At 39.3% G+C, this 26806-nt stretch overlaps 1 protein-coding gene and 1 long non-coding RNA gene across 2 annotated transcripts; one reads left to right on the plus strand and one right to left on the minus strand.

Annotated features, from left to right (window-relative positions):
* The first annotated feature begins 413 nt into the window (after nucleotides 1-413).
* LOC145790175 (uncharacterized) lies at nucleotides 414-1998 on the plus strand. Its single transcript, XR_014328833.1, has 3 exons — nucleotides 414-666; nucleotides 985-1055; nucleotides 1731-1998. It is a non-coding gene; the product is annotated as an uncharacterized LOC145790175 (long non-coding RNA).
* A 7330-nt stretch (nucleotides 1999-9328) lies between these two features.
* LOC114320481 (uncharacterized) lies at nucleotides 9329-25667 on the minus strand. The gene is made up of 2 exons (XM_028267542.2): nucleotides 25481-25667; nucleotides 9329-10155 (listed from the first exon to the last, which is right to left on the minus strand). Exon 2 carries the CDS (start codon nucleotides 10151-10153, stop codon nucleotides 9443-9445), a length of 711 nt encoding a protein of 236 aa, XP_028123343.2. The 5' UTR covers nucleotides 10154-10155; nucleotides 25481-25667; the 3' UTR covers nucleotides 9329-9442.
* Nucleotides 25668-26806: the final 1139 nt, after the last annotated feature.

A 26806-nucleotide genomic window follows, 5' to 3' on the forward strand; every position in this document is an offset into this window, starting at 1 on the left:
CCAAGGCTCAGGAAAGCTGCAAAAGGGGAAATCCTCTCATTCTCTGACAAAGCGCCCATTCAACGTTCCTCAGATTGGCCTGTGAACCAGCTCGTAGTGTTTCCCGGCTCTCTTGGCCTTGGCCCTTTCTCTCATTTCTTCTTCCTTCCTTCTCCAGTCTTTTTTGGTAGGTACATAGCCCAATCCAAAGGCATGTGGATTGTGTGGCATATCACCTAGCACCGCATCACCTTTTCTCCCACTCCTTTCGAGCCCCATCTCGGGAATATGCCATAATTTGTTCATGAAATAAATGGACTTAGCACAGACATACATGTAAAACCCAAGTTGTGTGTAGGATTATTTTATTGGATAGATTAGTAATTAAATTAATTTATATGGGTCATTTATTAATATCAAAGAATTATTTATGAGATGGCATTATATTTCCTATTACTTAGATGGGTAATTTTGTAACTTTGTGAAATTAGGTTAATATGCCCACCTATTGTGGCTTTAAGTCTTGGAAAACAAACAAAACAGAGGCTATGAATTGCTCCATAGGCGGCTAGGGTTTGAGAAGGTAAAAGAAAAAAAGAAAAGAAAAAGAGAAGAGAGGTTCAAGTGAGGCTACAATAGGGATTGAAGGCAGCACGTTGGTGATTTTTGGGACACCCATTGGTTAAGGTAAAATCTGTCTTTACTGTTAATTATTAAGTTTATGTTGAGGAATTTAACAATCAATGCATTAAGGAGATTTGGAAGATCTATAGGTGCCTACTTAGGTTTTGAGAATTGGGTGCAATGTGTAAGTGTAACTTTGGATGGGTAATAGAAACAATGGAGTTTTGTATCATGGGTAAAGGTGTGTTTGGCTATAAAGTTGGGTTGAATGGTTTGATCTCTTGAATATTAAAGTAATACATTAATCTAATATAGTGGTGCTTTTGTGAGTGTTTGTAACATGTAAAAAAATATTAATTTATTTGAAGTTTTATTTAATAGGTTTGTGTGATTGAAGTGGTGAAATTGGGTGTTTGGAGTTGGTGTTGGAGTGTTATTTCTAAGCGTTTGAGGTAAGTAACCCTCTATCACTGTTGGTTCATTTTTATTCCTATCGAATCGTTTAAAATCATAAATATTTATTTATATCCTTCATGTTCTCTTAAAATAAAATATGGGTCAAGTATAAAACAATATCGAATATTATTATGAAAATTATTTGAATATTTGATGAAACTATTTTGAAAATTGTACTAAACATTTATTCTGAAAATATCGAATGTTTTATTTGAAAGTTGTGTATTGTTTGAATTTTGAACATCACTCTAGTCTGACTATGATTTGGACCCTAGCCAATGGGGGTTATTTATTGGCACAGAAACTAGTTTCTTTTGGGGCTTTACCACCGGCCTATGTGTGGTTCTGGGCCTTGTCACGGGCTAAGTGACCGTAGTCACCAAGACTTGGGTTTTGTGAATTGCATCATTGAACCATTTGAATATCGAACCATCAATTTTGAACAACGAAATTTCATCGAATTACCTCATTGTCTTTTCAATTAAAATGTATTGCTACACTGTTTATTTTCAACTACGAAACCATCTTACAAAATAATTATTCATTTATTGAATGGTAGCAAAAAATATATTTATTGGTTATCGACTATTTTTTTTGTATACTTGATCCAGCTAATAGTGATGGTTGGTTATTTACTGGGCTATCTAGCTTACCCTTATTTTATTTTTCAGATTCTGAGGAGTAGAGCTGTGCAGGGTTTTTACTTGTGGGAGTACCGAGAGTAGGACTATGATTTGAGTATTTGGATCATTATTATTATTATTATTTTTATTAGTGGACTTGGTGGACAATTTCATATGATAAGAATTATCTATTTGTATGGTTTTTAGCATTATGATATTTAAGGATTTAATTTGAGTATTTTACATTGTTGGTTATGTGTTGGATTCTTAGCCTTGCATGCTCACTTAAATGAGTGTGCGGCGTTGTCACGGAGCTTGGGGCGTGACATACATGCCTTCATTTTCAGCTAGGATCGTTTGTACTACTTGGGCTTCTGCTAAAGTGAAACCCGAAAGAAACACATCCTCATCACCGTGATTGCTTTCCAAGAAAGGTATAGTAACCTCTGGTGGTGGATAAATGGATAAATTCCCCAAAATGGTAGCAACTCCTCTCTCATGAGGGTATTTTAGCATTTGATGCAGGGTGGAGGACACAAAATGCAACCAGGGCCTCCCCAGAAGTAGGTCGAAGGTAGCCTGCACATCGAGCACATGGAACTTAATCTCATGCTTAGAAGGGCCCACTTGGATCTGTACTTTCACCGTCCCCATAACTTCCCTACTCGTATTGTCATATGCCCGGATCACCTAGGTTGTGAGGACGAAATCTGCCGGCTTTAGGCCTATTGCATAGGCAGTGCGAGAAGGGCAGACGTTGATAGCAGAGTCGGTGCCCACTAGAACCACCAGAACCCATTTTCCTTTACATTCAACAAATATGTATAGCGGATTGTTGTGAGCCGATCCTTCCGGTGGCAGCTCCTTATCAGAAAAGGTGAGCATAGATTTGGTGCTACCTGGAAAGATCAGGCCGACAAGTTGCTCTGGTGTAGTATCGATGGATAACTTGGCTTTATCCATCGCCAACAAAACTGTCTGTCGGTGTACTCGCGAAGCTATAAGGAGGCCCCAAATGAAGATGTCAGCCTGGATCTTTTTTAGTTGTTTCAGAACCAGCTCATTTTTCAACTTTTTTTCCTTCTTCTCAATCTCCCTGTATTTTCCTGAGGGTTTAGCTTGATCCAAATCTAGAGGTTTGAAATAACGTCCATTCCTAGTCAGGTGGTCTATTTCTTCAGCATACCAAGTATTATCCGGGATATGATCTCCCTAGTCTTCATCTGTGTGCACTACTAGAAAAAACACTTTCCGTGACGAACATGTTTGGTCGCGAAAAGTACCATATTTGGTCGCTAAAACCTTTTCGCGACCAAAATATGTTGGTCGCGAGTTGGTCGCTAAAGCCTCATCACAGATAGTTTTCTGCGACCAAAAAAGCCTATGGTCGCTAAAAGTGACCATTCGCGACCAACTTTTTTGGTCGCGAAAAGTCCAATTCATATTAGCCAAAAGTAAACTTTTAGCGACCAAAGATAAGTTGGTCGCCAAAAGTCAGCGCCTTGACCCAAAAAAAATAATTCTTTTGTGCTCCCTGGGACTTGAACTCTTGACCAAGGAGTCACCATGCACCCAATCCACTCTACCACTCTGCCAATAACATACTTCTTGTTCATATTTGACAAAAAAAATATATAACCCATAAAAATTGGGTTATATATTATTTTATAAAACTTTTAATACCTAAATAGAAAAATAGCATGTAATTACTATAGTATCATTTTTTTTAAAAATTTATCCCTCCATAACTTTCAGTGACCAACTTTTTTTTTTGGTCGCCAAAGGGTAATCTTCCGCAACAAAAAAAGCCTCTGGTCGCCAATAGTAGACTTTTCGCGACCAACTTTTTTTTTTTGGTCGCCAAAAGGTGATCTTCCGCGACCAAAAAAGACTTTGGTCGCCAATAGCATACTTTCCGCGACCAACTTTTTTTTTTGGTCGCCAAAGGGTAATCTTCCGCGACTAAAAAAGCCTTTGGTCGCCAATAGTATACTTTCCGCGACCAACTTTTTTTTTTGGTCGCCAAAGGGTATACTTTCCGTGACCAACTTTTTTTTTGGTTCCCAAAAGGTGATCTTCCGCGACCAAAAAAGCCTTTGGTCGCCAATAGTATACTTTCCGCGACCAACTTTTTTTTTTGGTCGCCAAAAGATGATTTTCCGCGACCAAAAAATTGTGGTCGCCAAAAGTTAAATTTTAGTCGCAAAAAGTGGACTATTTGCGACAAAAAAAAATAGGTGGTCGCCAAAAGTGTTTTTTTCTTGTAGTGGTGGGCAAGATGCAAATCACTGTCTTCCCACCATTCACCTTCATTCGCCGACAAACAGTTATTTGGCCTAACTTGAATCACTCCCACAGGACAATTATCTCCCTCAAGGCGACAGGGTGTTGCAGCCTTTCGACTATCTTCGATCATCTCCTGTTCAAACTGCTCCAGCATGGCTTCCCATTTAGCTTCTGCAATTTCATCAACAACCTATTCTTGGGTTTCTTTTTCTGTACTACTGTTCTCAGGCACTTTTCCTTTCTCTTCGGCCCTACCTGCCATAGCTTTCTTTTCTTCAGATTTAACTCTAGTTTCCTCTTCTTTGTCAGATTCATCACTCAGCCACCCTCGATTATCAACCGACAAGCTCAGATCAAACCAATCAATCTGCACATTGCCCTGGTCTTGTTCTTCGAAGAATTGGAGGTTGTCCAAATCTTCCTCGAGATCTGCAAGATCATCTAGCCCTCGGCTTGAGCCGTCTTCTTTGACCACATTAACATCAACTGAGTTCAGTAGCACTACCTTAGGCTTGGGCTGAGCAACAGGAACGATGTATTGGCCCGGGTCATATTTCTCCTCAGATAACTCCCCGAGAATTTCTAGTGAAAGGTTAGCACTTACTTTCAAGGTCTCCTCTTCTTCGAGCGTTGTCACCACAGATTTATGAGGTTCGAATTGTGGGTTAGATGTGTTCATCATGCACAAGTTTGTGCCATTAGAGATGAACAACACCGGCTTTAGTAAATGAGAGGGGGTGATATAGACGCTCGGGTCATAGGAAAGGGGTAGTGTATGGATGTAGTCAGTGTGTGGTAGGAGTGGTGCTTGGTTATGGTTGGGCAATGGGTTGGTTACAGTGTTTAGCTTTTGTGGTGGAGCTATAACTTTGTTGTCAATGAGATCTTGGATCTCATGACGTAGGCGGAAACACCTATCTGTTTTGTGGCCATGTTGTTGATGGAAGACACAGTACTTGGTAGGATCGTGCTTGGGTGGAAGAGGGTCTAAAAGTGGTCAAGGGTCCACGGGTTTCAGATGCCCTTGTTGATTAACACTTGCATGGCTCAAGATAGAGTCATGTAAAGCTGGTTGAAAGTCCTACCTGGAGGTCAGGTAGGATTAGAGGTTTGTGGGCTCATGTAGGTAAAGGGGTCGGCGGTTTTGGTAGTGGTGACAACACTCACCTCTAAAGGCCTCGTAGTTGTGCTAGCCCCGGTAGCATTGGAACTGCGAATAAAAGGCCTTTTGGCCTTGTTATCTATGATGATACCCTGCTTCATCGCGTCTTCAATTTGAACTCCCATTTCATGAAGTTCCTTAACGTGAACAAAGAGAGGATGATCATCTTCTACAACAGCTTGCCGTGAAGATTCTCGACAACTATCTGAATTTGGTCTTTTTCTGAGGGTCGGGTGGTCATCATCGATGCCTTGGCCCTCCACCTAGTTACAAACTCTGAGAAACCCTCATTCGGTTCCTGACGCATTGCCTTAAGATCACGAGTTGTGACCTTGATCTACGCATTGTAGGATTATTGGGCAACGAAAGACTCGGCCAACTCCTCCCAGCTCTATTTCACAGAGTCCTTTAATTTAGCATACCAGATGGCAACTATCCCAGACATGGTTCGACCGAAGAGTGATAACTTCTGAATTCTGGTCAAACCCATTGGTCGTAAGATATCAGAAAATAGACGCAGATGTACCATTGGATCTCTAGAGCCATCGAAGTGATCAATGTGCGGCATTTTAAACCGTTATGGTAGGGTAACAGCAGACTCAGTATACCCGCCCTCAATATCCGGAACAGAGTTAACCCCCTATGCCTTCTTGAATAGTTTTTCAAGTTTGTTGAGTTTGAGCATGGTCGGGTCAACCTCAAATTCAAAAGGTGCCTCAATCTGGTAAACTGGAGCTCTAGACATTTGAACTAGAATTGGATCTGCCTGGATAGGAAAAGCCGGAACACCCTCGGCTAATGGATCCTGAGCTGCAGCAACATTGGCAGTGGTATCGGGCATAGGGATAGCCACGTTAGGTATATATGAAGCAGAAGCCGCAACAAGCAGTTGTGGTTGTTGCAACCTGTTTGTAACCTCGGCTTGGCAGGACATATCATGTTGGAGCGAGTCGACTGACTGCTGCAGGTGAATTAGTAATTCCTCCAAATATGATGATGGATACCGAGCCATTATAGGAGTAGGTGACTGTGCTTGAGGTGGACTGAGTAAAGGCGACCTGAGAGGTGATTGCTAGCATAATTTAACACATTAAAAAGCACTGAAACAATACAAAAACAGTGCTGAAAATCAAGTTCCAGAGGTGAAAAAAGTGAACAAAAATGGAATAAAACCAATGGGTTTCAACCAACCAACATGCCTAAGGAAGGGTGGCTAACCCATTCTCTTTCTTGTTACTTTAAATCACATATTTCAGGCCTCAAAACACTCTGAAAACAGCAAGATTTCTCTCTCTTTTCCTTATGTGATAAGAGATAAAATTATATGTTTGCAAATAGGTTGGGGGTCTTGCAAGAATATTTGATGCTACACTAGGTGAGACTTGATTGTTAATTTGAGATCATTACACAACTTATTTGATGGTGAGAACCTTTGTTTGTTCCATGGCATCGTTTTGTGAAGATATGTTTAACTAAATAGCCATATATTTCCATGTGACTGCCATGGATGTTTTGGATGTGAAGTTATACTTTGCAATTGCTTTTAACTTTTGAATCCCATAAACATTTTATGATTTGTTTTTACCATAATTGTCATAGGCTGGGTTGATGTTTAGGATTGACTGTCACTTAACAAAACTTTGTCCTAATGTTCCGTTGTTTATAATTAACAATGTGAGTCCTTCATTTGTTCAATCTACTTCTGTAAGAAACCAATGCTTGTTGAATAATGCTGTGGATACAGATTTTGTTTGCAAACTTTAACTTATCGATAACACAGCATTTTATGCATAAGTCTACAAATTTCTGTATATATAGCATTGCTATGCTTGGTTTTTAGTTCTAGAGTTCATACAATATACACTTTAATCATAATTGGTTTACTTTCGAATTAGTTTAAGTTATTGGCATAATATATAGAACTCTTTTTTATTTATTTATTTATTTTTCTTCTTCTGTTTTCCTTATGCTTTTTTAGCATGTATGGATGTCAGTTTCTTTTTCAGCTAGTTGTCACATGATGGTGCTTTTTTGTTTTTTGGGTTATACCTGCTGAAGTTAAGAGGGTAACTTCACTTGTGATGTGTTGTGAGTTTGGTGCCCTCAATGCTCTGTGTAAAATTTTTTTCTGTTTTGTTTTTAGTTGGAAAAATGTTTGCTTGTTAGAACTTTCTTGATGTCATGTCATGTAGTCATTTGGAAACTTGTCTCAATGTGGAGAAAGTTATCCAGTACATCTGTAGACACCCATTTTGACCGCCCTTAAGATTTTGGTGCCTCACTCTGAACGCTCAATGATGAAACGTTACGCTGTGCAATCGTTCGATTTCTTCAGCAAAAGGCTTCGGTTTCAAGTTTTAAAACCTAAACCCTGTACCTCCTTTGGACCAAAACTTTATTTTTTCTAGCCTAACTACTCAGAGAAGAGATGACCAACAAGTGGCCGGCAAGCCATTTTCATGTGGCCGGTCGTGCCTCTTCACAACCGGCCAGCCATATTCAGTGCATCAGATATTTTGACAGCAGCCAGCTATCTCCATGTCCATGCTTTGCACCAGTTGTCTCTTTACAGATATTTCCGACGTAAGAACCTATTTTTCTATAAATACAAGACCTCTCCACATGGTTTGGGGTTAGAAAAAATTGCCAAGAGCCTATAGCTTGCTCAACACACTTCCCTCATCTCTTCCAATATACATACACTATACATACACCTTATAAACTTAAACTTGAGGCTTTTGCTGAGGTAAAGAGACAACTGGTGCAAAGCATGCACATGGAGACAGCTGGCTACTGTCAAAATATCTGTTGCACTGAATATAGCCGGCTGGCCGTGAAGAGGCACGGTCAGCCACATGAAAATGGCCTGCCGGCCACTTGTTGGCTAGCTCTTCTCTAAGTGGTTAGGCTAGAAAAAATAAAATTTTGGTCCAAAGGGGGTACAGGGTTTAGGTTTTAAAACTTGAAACCAAAGCCTTTTGCTGAAGAAATCGAACGATTGCACAGCGTAACGTTTCATCATTGAGCGTTCAGAGTGAGACGTCCAAATCTTAAGGGCGGTCAAAATGGATGTCTACAGATGTACTGGATAACTTTCTCCACGTTGAGACAAGTTTCCAAATGACTACATGACATGGCATCAAGAAAGTTCTAACAAACAAACATTTTTCCGGCTACAAACAAAACAGAAAAACATTTTACACATAGCATTGAGGGCACCGGACTCACAACACATCACAAGTGAAGTTACCCTCTTAACTTCAGCAGGTTTAACCCAAAAAACAAAAAAGTACCATCATGTGACAACTAGCTAAAAAAGAAACTGAAATCCATACATGCTAAAAAAGCATAAGGAAAACAGAAGAAGAAAAATAAATAAATAAAAAAGAGTTCTATATATTATGCCAATAACTTAAACTAATTCGAAAGTAAACCAATTATGATTAAAGTGTACATTGTATGAACTCTAGAACTAAAAACCAAGCATAGCAATGCCACATATACAGAAATTTGTAGACTTGTGCATAAAATGCTGTGTTATCGACAAGTTAAAATTTGCAAACAAAATCTGTATCCACAGCATTATTCAACAAGCATTGGTTTCTTACAAAAGTAGATTGAACAAATGATGGACTCACATTGTTAATTATAAACAACGGAACACTAGGACAAAGTTTTGTTAAGTGACAGTTAATCCAAAACATCAACACAGCCTATGACAATTATGGTAAAAACAAATCATAAAATGTTTATGGGATTCAAAAGTTAAAAGCAATTACAAAGTATAACTTCACATCCAAAACATCCATGGTAGTCACATGGAAATATATGGCTATTTAGTTAAACATATCTTCACAAAACGATGCCATGGAACAAACAAAGGTTCTCACCAGCAATAAACAAAGGTTCTCACCAGCAAATAAGTTGTGTAATGATCTCAAATTAACAATCAAGTCTCACCTAGTTTAGCCTCAAATATTCTTGGAAGACCCCCAACCTATTTGCAAAACGTATAATTTTATCTCTTATCACACTACGAAGCAAAATATCCATCCATGTCTCAGATTCCCAGATACCTTCAGTTGAAAACTTCAATCAACCACATTACTTCCAGCAAAATGGTTAGTTTTTAAAAAACGCAAGTAACAATAAATTTTCAACTGACAGATACAAACATTATAGATAGCAGAGACTGTAATGGTACGCAGAACAACAAAACAATATCCATGAACTATATTAGGAAAGTATAAACTTCTAAGAGTACCAGAAATTTGAATCCATTCACATCATTCAAATAAAATCATTTTAAAATTCAAAAATTCAACCATTTCTTATAGTATTCACAGGTCTTCGGAGAGATAATGCCATCAGGTGTGCACTGACTTATCCGAGGACAAACCCCGCATGGAATTGAAGCCATGGCCCCAATTTTTGGTCCCTGTCCGAGGCCCATTCCAGTTGAAGATCTATAACAAGCAGTGCCAATTGGAATGGAATGATATTCTCCTAGTCCAGTGCTCTTCACCTCAAAAATCTCGTTGTCTAAAACCATAGACTTCAATATCTCTTCAATTTGGTGGGTTTTGCACTCAATCGTGGTGATTTTATTCCTCTTGATAAAATCAGAAATTCCCTCTGCCGTAACTACCTTCAGCTTCCGTATGATTTTTGAGCATGAGTCTTTAAGAACAGCAATGAATTCTTGATCGAGTTTGCCCTCCACATACCATGCACCACCAGTGAGTTCCTTTGATGGTTCAAACTCTGCTGCCATAAAATGTTTCCTCCCCTTGCTTTTTATGTTAACAACCTCTTTTATAAGTGTCTTGCCTTGGAGTGTCTTGATGGCTTTGTTAACCACGGGTTCTGGGAGACTAGTCTCTCGTTTCATGTCTCCTTTCCAGATTCCCATATCTCCTTTGCTTTTTATCAGATTTAATAGTACACTCTCAGGTGTCTGAGCTTGTGTATTTGGTTCTGGTCGTTTCCGCTTAAGGGACGGAGACTCCTGTGATCGGCTCATTTCTATTGAAAGAAAATAGAATTAGATGGCAAAATATGGTTAAACTACATTGAAATGCTATATTAAATTAATAAAGAACTTAACCAACTTGCGGTGAGATACTTCCAATTTTTAGAACTTTGAATGGAATGTTACAACACTGGGGAAGAAAGAGAAGAGGTGACAGATATTCTATCATTATAAACTACATCTTAAGTTACACAATCAGTAACATATTTCTTTCATTAAAATCAAAACTACATCTTGAGGTAACAAGATCAAGTAATATATTAATGAATTCATCAAAAAAATAAAAAAAAGTACCATATTAATGAACCACTGGAAATTCTTTAGTATATCATATCATCAATTATATGATCTCACTCTTAGCTCTCCTATTACATATATTCTTGATCAAAGGATCTCTCATGTAACTTCCTCATAGCCCCATAGGTAGAGCAAGAGCTCATTGGTTAGAATTCCAAATAAATTGGCATGAAAGCAACAAAAAATTGTGTTTTCAAACTCACTATGAAATCAACACACACCAAAAATGTTTCATACTCTAGTTCATCTCCGATTGACATAAATAAAATGAAAAAGAAAAAAGAAAAGGTAACAATATGCAGTGAAAAAAATTTAAAAAAGGACGACAAGAACAAACACAAAAATAATAAACAACAATGCTTTGTTTGGATGACTTGAATCTGTAGCAATGGGGAGCAAAATCAAAAAGGAACTGTAACCCTGTAAGTTGTAACTCCAATGTCTTAATAAAACTTCCCCCAACTATGGCTAAAGCCAACAGCCAACGGGTGATCCCTAAGGCATGAAAACCCTATATTGCTGGAGGTAAAAATTAGGAAAAGTTACCCAAAAAAAACAAAAACAAAAAAAAAGAGCCCCAAAGTTTAACCTTTGTAACAAAATAAAACTTGAGTTTTTTATTTTCGTCAATTTAAACCCAAATCTTTTGATTTGTTTTCAATACAAGTCATTCGTCTATTTTTGTTAAGTAAAACCAATGCATAAATGGCATTTTAGTCATTAAACTCAATGTAAGTGTACATAAAATGTCTAAAATATCTTTCCCGTTGAGTTTAGTGACTAAAATACTATTTTTTTTTCCCTTCAATTTAACTAAACAAAATTAGGCAGATAGTTTAGAATGAAAACAAATCAAAATATTATGATTTAATTTGACAAAATTAAAAGGGTAAATTACACTTTGACCCCCTAAAGTAACTATTTTCTCAATTTAGTCCTTAAACTTTAGACCTTTTATCATTGCAGTCCCTAAACTCACCTCCGTTATTGAGTTTGGATGAAAAAAACCCCTGTCACGAATATACCCATATCTGTATGTGTCCGATCCGGATCCAAGGGCATGATTGAAATTAGCCAAAAAACATATGATTATCACGTAATTTTGTCAATTGCATAAACTTATTTTGAGTTAGTTCTGCCAGAGAACCAAATCGTAAAAGAGGAAGAGAATCTAGAATCATATGCATAGTATAAGAACTTGGAAGACTAAGACCCATTTTTTGGGTTTATGAAGATGAACTTGTCACAAAGAACATGAGACACCGCTCCATATTATATTAAAGAATGGCTTTAATTCTCTTATTGATTTGTTGATAAGTTTAAGATTTAAGTGATAAGGGTTTTGGTTTGTTTAAGATTGTGGGTTATGAATTCGATTTGTTCAATATTTTGGATATTGATTTTAATGATTGGTAACATTACCATAAAAATGCACAATATTACCAAAAAAAACGTAAATTTATTTCTAAACCAAAAATTGTCATAACTACCAAAAAATTACATAATATTTACTACAAAAAAATACGTAACAAGGTATAAATGGTACACATCTTTGAAGGGTGTGCACCGAAGGAATTTCCTCCTAAATAATTTAACATTGTGGATTAGGGTTTTGACTTCGTTAGATTTTATTATTATTATTTCTTTTAATACTTGGTTATGGTTTGTTTATAGGTGTGGTCCATTTATTGTCACTGTCATTGGCATAAATGAGTTGCCTTGTCCCTGTTTGTATAGTCTCATTTTTGTGTTCATGTAAAGAAAAAGTGTGCGGTCCCTTGTTTGTGTGTTGCAGGGCATGATTCAGAATATATTACAATTAAATTCTATCATGATGGATATTTTAGTGGAGAGGGAGAAAAAGTATAGGGGGGTAAACAAAGCTATTGGGATTATAAGATGTCACTTCTGGAGTTAGATTCCATAGTTAGGCAACTTGGTTATACTGATTATGTTGGCCTTTATTGGAAGAAAGAAGCTTGGAATGTCCTTAAAAGACGGGTTAGTTTTCTTATTCACTAATGATATAGTTAATGAAATGGTAAAATCCATTGAGAATAGACTGGATGAGATCTATGTAGTTAACCAAAACCTATTTCCTTTGCTTGAAAGTCAGACAAGCTCTTCTGGTGTGGGGGCAAAGTCTATTGAAGTGGTTGTAAACACTAGGGAAGATCATAACATTGGCAATGATGAAGGGATTGATTATGGATTTAGGTTCAAATTTTGAAGACAGTGTGTATGATGAGTTTGAAGACTGAGTACACACTAAGTGATGATGATGTGCTCTTTGATGCTAATGTGGACAAGGATGTTGAGTGGGGTGGCCTTGGTAATAGTATTACAAAGACAATGGCAAAGAAAAAACTGTAGAACAACCTGTCAATGTGGACCATAATGTAGAAGTGATGACTTTGACTCATCTGATGAAGATGGTGGGCCAAATAAAAGGCCCAAATTTCCTATATTTAGGTATAAATCTAGAACACAAGATCCTGAGTTTAAGATTGGCATGCTCTTTGATTCACCAACACAGTTTAGAAGTGCTGTAAGACAACATACTATCATCCAAGGGAGGGATGTCAAGTTTGTGAAGAATGAAGGAACAAGAGTAAGAGCTAAATGGAACAACCAAAGGTGCAACTTGATGATTTATGCATCTCCTCTGACTAGTGAGAAAACATTCTAAACCAAATCTTAGAATTCTATTCACCAATGTGTCTGGGAGGATATTCTCAAACAAGCATGTAACTTCTAGGTGGGCTGTCTGGAATATATAAAGAGGAGTTACTAATTACCCCTAATTAGCTTGTGCTATCATTCACGGAAAGGATCATGAAAGATTTCAACTCTATTACTCAAGCTTATAGAGCTAGGGATAAAGCGCTTAAGGCTATAAGTGGAGATTATTCACATCAATTTGGAAGGTTTTGGGATTATGTTGAAGAGGTTAAGAGGAGCAACCTAGGTACAACCATCTTTGTGAAATTGAAACCATCATTTCAAAGGGAAAGGGAAAAGGAACAGGAAGGGGAAGGGGAAAGGGAAGAGGAAGACATGTTTCAACCGATATATATATATGTTTTGAGCTTGTGTTAAAACCTATCACCTACTTCACCCACTTAAACCTACTCCACTAAACCTAACCCACTACACCACTACCACCTCACCTACTCCACTAAACCTAACCCACTACACCACTACCACCTCCACTTCACCTACTCCTTACCTACTACACACTCACCCTCTTCTATATATAGGAATCATGAATCATTGTAATATATATCAATAAACATACATCAATCAATAATACAATCATTTCTCTTTATACATTAAATTTCTACATGGTATCAGAGCAGGTTTAGAACCTAATATTTTCGCTTCACCGGCGGGCGGCAACCTCACCTTAGCCGTCCGCCGGACCTCAACCTATTCCGCTTATTTTCTACACATACCTTGATGCTGGCTTGGTCCGAGCCTTCTGCACGGGCCGCAAGTTCCGGACCCAACTCGACTTCCCCGATCCTCCTCGGTCTTCTCCTCTTAGGGCTTCAACCTCTCCGGCAACCCGTGGACCGCGTTGGTACCTCTGGACCTGAGTACACGTTCGTGCTTGTTTTCGGTGTTGACAAAGAGCTTCATCGCCATGTCTCAGGTGGATAACAGGAATTCTTCAGCGGCAAAGCGAGCTCGAACTGACGGCAGTCGCAGGGAAGATGACTGGACCTGCCCTAGCTGTGGAAATGTCAATTTTTCATTTAGGACGACTTGCAATATGCGCAACTGTACTCAATCAAGGCCAGCAGATCACAACTCAAAATCTGCTGCAAAACCCATACAACCCATGCATGGCTACTCATCCTCAGCTCCCTATGTAGGCTCTGGTGGACCCTCCTCGATGTATATGGGTGTGCCACCTTATGGATCTTCTCTCTTCAATGGATCATCTATGTCTCCTTATGATGTTCCATTTTCTGGGGGTTCTGCCTATCCTTACAACTACGGCAGCCGCCTTTCTGGAGGCAGCCCGTATAGACCCCTGCATATAGCTGGTCCAACACCTTATTCTAGTGGATCTATGATGGGAAATGGCAGCAATGAAGATGAAGTTTTTTGTTGCTGTTGTCATGATGTCGTATATATCAGCTGTCCAAAATGTGGCTGCAGCAGAGGCCCCTGCACCTACCCCTACCGCGGACGCCACCGCCTTTGTACCCGCAGCTTTTGCTTCTCTCACCGCCCACTTTCTGAATATAATATACCCCACTCTCTCTCCTCACTTTGCATCCACCGCCCCAAATTTTTTTTTTTTATTCTAAAGCTTAATTGGTGCACTCCTTGTTTCCCACTTTCTTTATTTTATATATATATCTCTTTTTTATTATATAAAAAAAAAAAAAACAACAACAACAACAAAAAACATCATCTCTCCTCCGTTTGATTTCAAACTCCATTATTTTTATTTATTTTCTCCAAACCACTTTCCTTCTTTCCCCCATCTTTCATTTTTGATTTCAAATATATTTTTATTATTTCTTTTCTTTATTTTTCTTTCTCATTATTTTTAATCTTTTTCCAATTCCATTCATCCCATATAGCTTTGCACACCAACCATATTTTATTCATCTCCGGGATCAACTCCGATCACAATTTTACACCAAACACAAAAAAAAAAAAAAAAAAACAAAAAAAAAAAAAAAAACAAAAAAAAAAACAAAACAAAAAAAAGAACGACCACACAAAACGAAACAAACCAAACAACCACATCCACAGGCGGGATTTTTCTCTACTCTGCCGCCGGTCTCTTCTTCTTCCCTCCGTCCTGGGCGGCCCTTGCCGGTGTTGCCTCCGTGTTTCCCACTCCACTGGGCACGATCACTACTCCCTGCTCCTCCACTGCAGCATATGGCGGACCTCCAAATCGGAACATAACGGTGGCCTTCCGCTTCAGTTCCTTGTTTTCCGCCTTTAGCACACTTATCTCTGCTTGCGCATCCTTATACATGCGTTGGAGCAGAGCCAGTTGGGCGTTTAACTGCTGCACCTCATTTGTCCTACTCTGCAGCCGGTGCAACAGGTTTGTGACCGCCGTCATGGTCTCCACACATGACTTCAAAGTATACTGATTGGCCTCAATATCAGTTTGCACCGCCATTTTTTGCTCCACCGACCGCATCGGAAAGTTCAACGGAGCAAAACCAGAGGCGCTTGGTTGAGGTTCACTGGCCACCGCACCAGTTATCTCTCTTGTTGACTCGTTGAGGTCGGGAAAGAGAGTGAGCAGACCACGGGACGAAGAGGCCAGACCACGGGACGAAGAGGCCATATTCTGGGTAGCTGGACGGGAAGAAGAGGCCATGTTTTTTGGGTTGCTGAGTGTTTCAGCGACGCAGCGATTTCCGACTGGTACTTTCAAAGAAGGATTGGTTACAGAGTGTTACAAAGTTTCTCTCTCCGAAAACGCAGAGTTTTTCAGAGAAGGGTTGGATCCAGAATATTTTTCAGAGTGTTTCAGTCTGACAATGTTCAGAGGTTTCAGCCTGGTTTGGTTTCCACAGCCTCCGCATTGGTTTATATCGACACTGATGACGCGGCCGACACGCCACTCTGTCGCTCACGTGCCTCGCCGCGTCTCCGGCTCACCTTTTGACGGCTCGACGCTTTTTGTCGGGCACGCCTTTTGATGAAGTGGGCGCGCCTTTTGAGGGCGCGACTTTTGAGGGCTCACTATATATATCCATATATATATATATATTTGGGCAGCCTATATACACCATCATACAGTGTATTTTTTAAGGGTCCGACAAGACTCTGTAAACTGTCCCGACATTGATTCCGGTTAGCTCCTTCAAGGGTCCGACAAGACTCTGTAAACTGTCCCGACATTGATTCCGGTTAGCTCTTTCAAGGGTCCGACAAGACTCTGTAAACTGTCCCGACATTGATTCCAGTTAGTTTCTACAAGGGTCCAGCAAGACTCTGTAAACTGTCACAACAACTGTCACCACATTGTCAGCTACAACGGTCCGACATGACCCCATAAACTGTCTTCTACATCGGTCTGACACAGCCATCCAGTGTCCTCTACACCGTTATGACACCACCATACAGTGTCCTCTACAACGTTATGACACCCCCATACAGTGTCCTCTACAACGTTATGACACCACCATACAGTGTCCTCTACAACGTTATGACACCACCATCCAGTGTCTTCACCATCGGTCTGACACGACCATACAGTGTCTCCTATCCTCTTTTTCTTTTATGTATTCGTCTATTTTCTTGTTTTGTTACTCTCTCCAAACTCAAGTTGGCTAGTTCCTATCCCCCTTGAGTTTGCGGGGGGCTGTTAAAACCTATCACCTACTTCACCCACTTAAACCTACTCCACTAAACCTAACCCACTACACCACTACCACCTCACCTACTCCACTAAACCTAACCCACTACACCACTACCACCTCCACTTCACCTACTCCTTACCTACTACACACTCACCCTCTTCTATATATAGGAATCATGAATCATTGTAATATATATCAATAAACATACATCAATCAATAATACAATCATTTCTCTTTATACATTAAATTTCTACAGCTTGTAAGAGGGGGTTTGTTAAAGGATAGGAATGGATGGTACTCATCATAAAGGGACTCATGGTGGGCAGTTGCTTATAGCTGTTAGGATGGATGTCAATAACCAAATCTTTCCAATTGCTTTTGCTATGGTGGAGTTAGTGTACCAGTAGCTGGAAATGGTTCATTGAGACTTTGATCCAAGACTTGAGAATTATTGATCAACAGAGGTGGACACTCATTACTGACAAACAAAAGGTATATATTATTTACAATTTAAACTGTTTTAATGTATTTCTTGTATGTTACATAACTGATTGCATTGTCTTTATCTCATGCAGGGATTGGATGCGACAATTTCTCAGTTATTGCCCAATGTTAAACGCAGACATTGTTTCAAACATTTGCATAATAACTTCAAGAATGCTGGCTTCAGAGGTAATGCTCTGAAAGATAAAATGTGAGAACTAGGTAGGGCTAGTTATTTGACTACGTTAGAAGCTCTAATGGAGGATCTGCAGAAGTTTGATGATGAGGCTTATCAATGGTTGGCTGGAAAGCCACCAATGTATTGGTCTAGGTCACACTTTACTACTTTTAACAAAATGTGACATTGCTGAATAATTTATGTGAGTGCTTCAATTCAAAAATTGTGCATGCAAGAAGTCAACCAATATTGATCGTGTTGGAAAGAATTAAGGTGTATTTGATGGAGAGGATAAGTAAAAGAGGCTAAAAAGTGATATGATGATTTGGAACCTAAAATTCACAAAATCATAGAAGGATAAGAATTAAGCTAACAAATATATTGCTTCTTTAGCTGGAAATAGGATTTTCAAAGTTAAGGGAACGACTGGGGATAAATTTGTTGTTGACTTGGATGCTAAGACTTGTTTCATACAGGAGATGGGATTTAACAGGTATCCCATGTCCACATGCAATCTGTGTCATATGGTGTTCCTATGAGGAACCCGAAAAGTATGTCCATGACTGATATAGGAAGGATGCCTATTTAAGGGCATATAACCATATAACTTATCCAATGAATGGACAAGAGTTCTGGGTGAAAACAGAAAATAAACAAATACTGCCTCCTGTATACTCCAAGATGCCTGGAAGGCCAAGGAAGATGAGGATAAGGGAACCAGATGAGCTGCCTAAGAATCCTACCAAGCTAAGGAAGTATCAAACTTCAGTGAAATGTAGAAAATGTGGGGAAGTTGGGCACAACATGAGAACTTGTAAGAGTGGGTTGCAACAAGGGAAGGTAGCACCAAGGTACTTAATTGTTTCAATTCAATTTACATCTGCAAATTATGTTTTTTAACTTAGAAAATATGAGGAAGAAAAACTCCGAAAAATATGAGGAAGAAGGAATATATTTCTGTTATATTCAAAACTTCTTATCTTACAAGACCAAATGACACTCCTTATATAGGAGATATTACAAACATCATTATAACCCATTATATGCCACTTACATATTATATATTACCACTATCTACCACTAACATATTATATACATGCCACTATCTACCACCAACACCACTATCACATATTCTATACATGCCACTATCTACCACCAACACCACTATCACATATTCTATACATGCCACTATCTACCACCAACACCACTATCATATTATATACATGCCACTATCTTATTATTAACACAAATTTCCAACACTCCCCCTCAAGCTGGTTTGAAGATATCTTCCATAGCCAGCTTGCTAGTCAGCTTATCAAATTGCTTCTTGTGTAGTCCCTTCGTTAGCACATCAGCTAATTGTTCACCTGTTGGAAGGTAGGTCATACAGATTATGCCAGCATTGATTTTCTCCTTGATGAAATGTTTATCCACTTCTATATGTTTTGTGCGATCATGTAGAACTGGATTATGAGCTATAGATATAGCTGCTTTGTTGTCACAATAGACCTTCATAGGTGTCGGGTGAGAAAGCTTTAATTCTTCAAGAATTCTTTTAATCCACATTACTTCACAGATTCCATAGGCAACAGCTCTGAACTCTGCTTCTGCACTACTTCTAGCTACCACATTCTGTTTTTTACTCCGCCATGTAACTAGGTTCCCACCTACAAAGGAGTAGTATCCGGATGTTGATCTCATGTCTGTAACACTTCCTGCCCAGTCTGCATCTGTGTATACTTCAACTTGAAGATGTCCATGTTTCTTGAACAGTAAGCCTCTCCCTGGAGTTCCTTTCAAATATCTTAAGATCTTATAAACGGCCTCAAAGTGCTCTGCCCCTGGTGAGTGCATGAACTGACTTACCATGCTGACTGCAAAGGCAATATCAGGCCGCGTATGAGACAAGTAAATCAATTTCCCTACAAGTCACTGATATTGTTCCCTCTCTTTGACTTCTTCAGCCTTAGCAGCTTGTAATATCAAGTTAGGCTCGATCGGAGTCTCCACCATCTTACAACCAAGCATACCTGTTTCTCCAAGGAGATCAAGAACATATTTTCTCTGATTAACAAATATACCTTCCTTGGATCTTGCAAATTCCATTCCGAGGAAATACTTGAGGGCTCCCAGATCCTTAATGTGAAATTCTTTTGCGAGTTTCTCTTTGAGGGCTGCTAACGCTGCTTCATCATTACCAGTTAAAATGATGTCATCAACATAAACAATCAAAATTGCAATTTTACTGTCTTTTGAATGTTTATAAATTTTGTGTGATCTGCTTGACTCTGCGAGAAGCCATAACTGATAACTGCCTTCCCAAAGCGTTCAAACCACGCTCTTGGTGATTGTTTGAGTCCGTATAATGACTTGTTCAATCTGCATACTCTGTCGCTTCCAAGTCTCTGCTCAAATCCCGGCGGTAGGCTCATGAACACCTCCTCTTCAAGATCACCATTGAGAAATGCATTTTTAATGTCAAGTTGATGTAGAGGCCAATCTGAATTTACTGCAAGAGATAACAGTACTCTGATGGAATTTATTTTAGCAACAGGAGCAAACGTCTCCTGATAGTCGATCCCATAAGTTTGAGTGAAGCCTTTAGCCACCAGTCTCGCCTTGTATTTCTCAACGCTTCCATCTGCGTTACATTTTATCGTAAACACCCATTTACACCCAACTGTTTTCTTGTCTTTGGGTAGATCAACTATCTCCCAAGTACCACTTCTCCTTAAAGCATTCATCTCCTCCATGACTGCTAATTTCCAATTCGAATCATCCAATGCTTCCTGTATATTCCTTGGAACAAACAAGTGTGAAATCCTAGATGTGAAAGTTCTATGGTTTTTAGACAGTCTTTGATAGGAGAGGTAATTTGCAATAGGATGTTTAATGCAATTTCGGACACCTTTCCTAATTGCTATAGGAACATCAAGGTCGGAAATAGAAGGAATAGGATTACCTAAAATTTCGATGCCAGAACTCGGGTGGACATCCGGGTCATTAGGATGGACATTCGGGTCATTATTCCTCAGATGAAATCGCTTCATAGTATAAACCTGAAGCTCAGGATTTAGATCATTTTGTAGTACTTCTCCCCCTAAACAAGAATCTTCTTGACTAGGCACCATAGAACTTGGTTCTCCTAAGTGATCATTATCAGACAGATGTGGCTTTTGTGTAGGATAAATGACATTAGGGAGCGGGATAGAAATATCCCAAAAACGGTCTTCTACTCCACTTGTCTCCCCCTGAAGAGAAGTGTTGGGGAAATAAATAGGATTTTGTTTCCACAAATGACACATCCATACTCACATGAAATTTCTTGGTTTGAGGATCGAAACACTTATACCCTTTTTGTTTGAGGAATAACCCAAAAAAACACATTTTATAGCACGGGGGTCAAGTTTTGAACGAAATTGACTGGGAACATGAACATAGGCAGTATATCCAAAAACTTTGGCGGGTAAATCAGAAAACAACCTCGTGTCAGGAAAAAAAGTTTTGAGACAATCAAAAGGTGTTTTGTATGTTAACACCTTTGTAGGCATCCTGTTTATCAAATAAGAGGCTGTTAAAATTGCTTCACCCCATAAATATTTAGGAACATGCATGTAAAACATTATAGCACGTGCTACTTCAAGTAGATATTTATTTTTTCGTTCTGCAATGCCATTTTGTTGAGGGGTATCCCGACATGTAGATTGATGAAAAATCCCATTTTTTTCCAAAAACTCACCCAACTGCTCATTGAAATATTCTGTTCCATTATCAGAATGTAAAATACCAATTTTGGTTTGAAATTGGTTTTCAATCATATTGTAAAAATTTGTGAATAAATTTTTCACGTCAGATTTTTTATTCATCAAATAAATCCAACATAAGCGGGTATGGTCATCAATAAATGTAACAAACCATCTTTTACCAGAAAGAGTAGTGATTTTAGAAGGGCCCCAAACATCACTATGAATCAAATAAAAAGGTTTGGAAGCCTGGTAAGGTTTTGGCAAATAAGTAGAGCGATGAAATTTTGCAAAAATGCAACTTTCACAATGAAAAGAAGAACAATCAATCCCTTTAAATAATTCTGGAAATAAATATTTCAGATAAAGAAAACTAGGATGTCCTAGCCTATAGTGCCATAGCATTATTTTTTCTCGAACAGAGATTGAACTAGTACTATTAAAGCTCTGAGCTTTTTTATTACTAACAGGTACTTCATCAAAGTAGTAAAGACCTTCAAGCATCCTAGCACGCCCAATCATCATCCCCGAGTTCTGGTCCTGAAATTCACAATGGGATTCAAAAAATGTAACACGACAATTAGAATCCTTAGATAGTTTACTGACAAACAAAAGGTTACAGGCTAAGTTGGGGACGTGAAGAACAGCATTGAGATTAATTTTCTCAGTTAGTTTAATAAATCCTTTTCCTGTAATAGGTGAAAAACTACCATCGGCTATTCTGATTTTGTCATGACCAGAACAAGGGAAATAGGTACTAAATAAATGGGAAAAACTAGTCATGTGATCGGAGGCACCGGAATCTATGATCCACGGAGAGAAGTTTAGGCAAGAGAAGGCTTTAGGATTTCTACTTGTTTGTGCCAACAAAACACTAGGAGTACCGGATGAGGAGTTGGATTTTATCAGCTTTAAGAGTTGATCAATCTGCTCTTTGTTGAAGGGACCTGAATCGGCTTCATTAGCGGTAGGAAAGCCACGATCCTTCTCTCCTTGTTTGCTGCTTTTCCAGTTGACAGGTTTGCCATGGATCTTCCAACACGTTTCTCGTGTATGGCGAGGCTTGTTGCAAAAATCACACCAGACCCGTGGCTTATCATCAAACCTGCGCTGGTAATTTGCAGCCTTGTTGGCCGCAGCATCGCTAATTAAAGCAGAAATTTCAATTGATTCACCAGTACCTTTTTTCTTAAGCATGACGCTCCTTCGGCTCTCTTCCCTTCTGACTTCGGCAAATACTTCGCCAATGGATGGGAGAGGAGGTCTGCCAATAATTCTTCCTCGCACTTCATCGAACTCAATGTTGAGGCCGGCAAGAAACTTGTAAATACGGCTGTCTTCCACAGTTTTCTTGTGATGGTTGCAGTCGTCAACCGATTTCCATTCGTATGTGTTGAAGATGTAAAGATCCTGCCACAACCTTTTCAACGAATTGAAATATTTGGTGACGGAATCATCTCCTTGACGAATCTCTCCCAACTTCAAAGTTAATTCGAAAACTTGAGATTGATTTCCTAGGTCAGAATACATCTGACTAACATTATCCCACAACTCTTGTGCAGTAGTATAGCACATGTAATTAGAGCTTATATCCTCCTCCATGGAATTGACCAACCATGTCATAACCATGGAGTTTTCAGCGTCCCAACTGTCGAATAGTGGATCATTAACAGCAGGAGTCTTCTTGTCACCAGTGATGTAACCGATCTTTCCTTGCCCACGGATATACATCCGGACAAATTGTGACCAGCGGAGAAAATTATCACCATTTAGGCGGATGGTGGTGATTTGGACAGAGTGAGAGTTGGACGTTTTCACCGGAATGGCAGCGGCAGGGGTTGAAGTGGTTTCGGACGTGACTTCCGACATGGCTATGACGGTTTTAGGGCTGCTGTGTTTTTTGTTGCTCTGATACCAACTTAGAAAATATGAGGAAGAAAAACTCCGAAAAATATGAGGAAGAAGGAATATATTTCTGTTATATTCAAAACTTCTTATCTTACAAGACCAAATGACACTCCTTATATAGGAGATATTACAAACATCATTATAACTCATTATATGCCACTTACATATTATATATTACCACTATCTACCACTAACATATTATATACATGCCACTATCTACCACCAACACCACTATCACATATTCTATACATGCCACTATCTACCACCAACACCACTATCACATATTCTATACATGCCACTATCTACCACCAACACCACTATCATATTATATACATGTCACTATCTTATTATTAACACAAATTTCCAGCATTTTACATTATCAGCAAACCAATAACCAACAATGGAAAAGTGGAAAGGCCACACAACAGCAGTACCAACAGAGCCAACACAGCCCTGTCACTACCCAGCCACCATTACCACAGCTCAGAACACCAGCAACTATAAGTGTAAAGGGTCCAATTGCAGCATCAAATGCCAGGCCAATAGCTCAAGGTGTAAAAGGTCCAAATGCAACAGGTGTTAGGGGTACAGTTGTAATAGGTTTTAGAGGTCCAGCCAAAGGTGTTAGAAGTCCAGTTGCAGCAGGTTTTAGAGGGTCTAACTCAAGGTGTTAAGGCTCCAACTTACAGAGTTAAGCCACCATTTGTTGCAACATGTGCCAGTGCTCCTGCTTGTGCTATAGGTCCATCACCCAGGCCACTTTTCATGCCTCCTCGATCAAGACAAGGTGTTGGAAGACTTTACATTGTCAATGGTCAATGCCACTGGAGTGGAGGTGGTCAGCAGTAGTGAATTGTCTCTTCTCCTTTTTTAGGACTTGCATAATGACTTGTTTAAAGCTACTGAACTTATTTTTGTTAAACTGTAATTTTTGTACTATTTTTTGCACTTGTTTTTAATCAATATTGCTCAGCTTGATGTTTTTTGTGCTTGCAATTCACTTGCTTTTTAATCAATTGAATATTTTGTGTTTGCAAGTCAGGTTTTTGTGACTTGTTTCTTAGACCATTTTGACTTGGCTAAATGTTAGTTTTTTTGAGTTTGATCTCTAATTGATGATTTTATGACATGTAATGGATTGATGAATAGATCATAACAGTTAGTTCTTTCAGTTGTTTGACTCCATGTCCATTAATTTCACTTTACATGCAACACATACATAGACTTCACATAGATCTTAACAGTAAGTTTGAGGAAGGTAGGTATTTCATTATTAATTTCAAATATATCAAATACATGGACATCACTTTAGCTCTAACATTTCATCCCTAGAATCAGTTTTGTCTCCATGTCCATTGCTAAATAACAGAACAAAAATTTAAGAACAAACAAATGTTATTCTAAGTTGGAATATGTCCAAGACGTTATTCTAGCAATTTTCCTTTTTACAATTTACGGGCCAAAGTGATAAACTTATATTCCACTATGCCAAACTACCATTCCTCAATAACGGAGGTGATCAATTGGACTGAAATGATAAACGGTCTAAAGTTTAAGGACTAAATTAAGAAAATAATTACTTTAGAAACCAAAGTGAGAATGACCCAATACTTTAGGGGGTCAAAGTGTAATTTACCCAAATTAAAAACCCAAGGTTTACCTTTATTTTATATTTTTGGGGGGTAATTTTGTCCTAAAAATTACTAGTTTCAATGAAGCAAGGCGCTAATTTTAAGGGAAAATAAATATTTGATTATTTGCATTGGATAGCAAAACCAATAATTCAATAACGGAGTCTAATAATTGAGCAATATAACAAAATTCACTATTACACTTTTTTTATTTAAAAATGAATGTGCAGATAAGCTACTCCAACATATTTGTCAGGGAGTATTGCCTCTCAACACCTATAACATATCTGTACCTACAACATATTTGTGGCGCTAATGAGTATGTTTAACCCCAACAAAGGGTTATGGAGACTCGAACCCAAGCCTTAAGTGAGGGATTCGAAGGTCTTATCCACGGAACCAACCCCCTTTTGGTAAGATTTTAATACACACAATCTGCTTTCCTTCCCTCTTTCCCTTCCTCTCTTCCTCATCCTTTCCCAGCAAAAACTTCCCCAAACAAGAAAAACTTTTTTTTAAAACAAAATTCACCAAAAAAAAAGACAAACTAAAAACAACAATCAAGATGGATTTCAGACGATTTCAACATTCTCAAGCTTTGTCTTGTTCGTGTGCTAGCTTCGTCTTAGGGTTTGTGTGTGTGGGGTTTCGGACCTATGTCAAACTACTATCGTACTCTAAGGCAATCTAGTGAGAGCAAATCATCAAGCAAGAATGTGCCGGCCAGTCACCTGCGAATCGACGACGCAAGACGTGGTTGACTTTGATTCAGTCATACGGGAAATCTATGGAATCCAAACTCCCTTGCAAATACCATGCCAGGGCTTTTCGCTTCATTTGCTTCGCCAGAGAGAGAGAGAGAGAGTGAGCATAACTAGATGGCCATCAGCCCCTCCAACTCCACGTGATAATTTTTTACGTTTGGTAACACTATGATTCCAAGTTTCCTGTTTATATTTATAAAAGTTTTAAAAATTCAAATAAAAATTTGTCTAGTAAAATTTTTAATTTATAAATCAGTAGTCTCAGTTTATAAATTTAGCTAAAAAATAAAAACACAAAAAATATGTTTTTGTTTTGAGTTTTGAGTTTTTTTTTCTCTACCACCCAACACTAGCTACCACCCAACACTAGCTACCACCCGCCACCATTTTTCACCACCGTCTTTCGCCACCACCGCCCATCCCCCACCACCACCTGCCACCTCCACCCATCCCCTACCACCACCTGCCACCACTACTCACCACCCATCTGCCACCACCACTCACCACTCATCTGCCACTACCACCACCCACCACCCAACTGCCACTCACTCGCCACCACCATCCACCCCTCGCAACCACCACCACCACTACCGCCACCCACCTGCCATCCACCCACCACCCGCCACTACCATCCACCGCCCGCCACCTACTTGCCACCACCACTCACCACCCACCTACCACCACTATCCACCACCATCCACCCACCACCACCACCCACCTGCCACCCACCACCACCACCATCACCCACCAACCACCCGTCACCCACCTGCCACCACCACCCACTACTACCCACCACCGTCACCCACCCACTCACCACCACCACCACCACCACCATCCGCCACCATCCGCCATCTGCCACCCACTTACTACCACCACCCGTCATCGTCACCCACCCACTCGCTACCACCACCACCACCACCCACTCGCTACCACCCACCACCTGCCACCGTCAACCACCCACTACCCACCACCACCCGCCATCCGCCACCCACCTGACACCACTACCCACTACCTGCCACCACCACCACCACCACCACCTGTCACCCACCATCGTCACCCACCCACCCACCTCCCACTACTACCACCTACCGTCACCACTTTCTACCACCGTCTTCCGCCGCCACTTGCCACCACTTGCTATTTCTCACTATTTTTTATATTTTTAAATTTTTTAAAATATTTTGTCAATTACCAAACGCGTTTATAGTTTATGTTTTTCTAAAAATAAACAAAAACCAGTTTATAAAAATTTTGTAAATATAAACTGAAAACGTAAACGTTACCAAACACACC

Source organism: Camellia sinensis, chromosome 5 (assembly GCF_055761805.1).
Source record: "Camellia sinensis isolate YWXY chromosome 5, ASM5576180v1, whole genome shotgun sequence".
Lineage (NCBI taxonomy): Eukaryota > Viridiplantae > Streptophyta > Magnoliopsida > Ericales > Theaceae > Camellia > Camellia sinensis.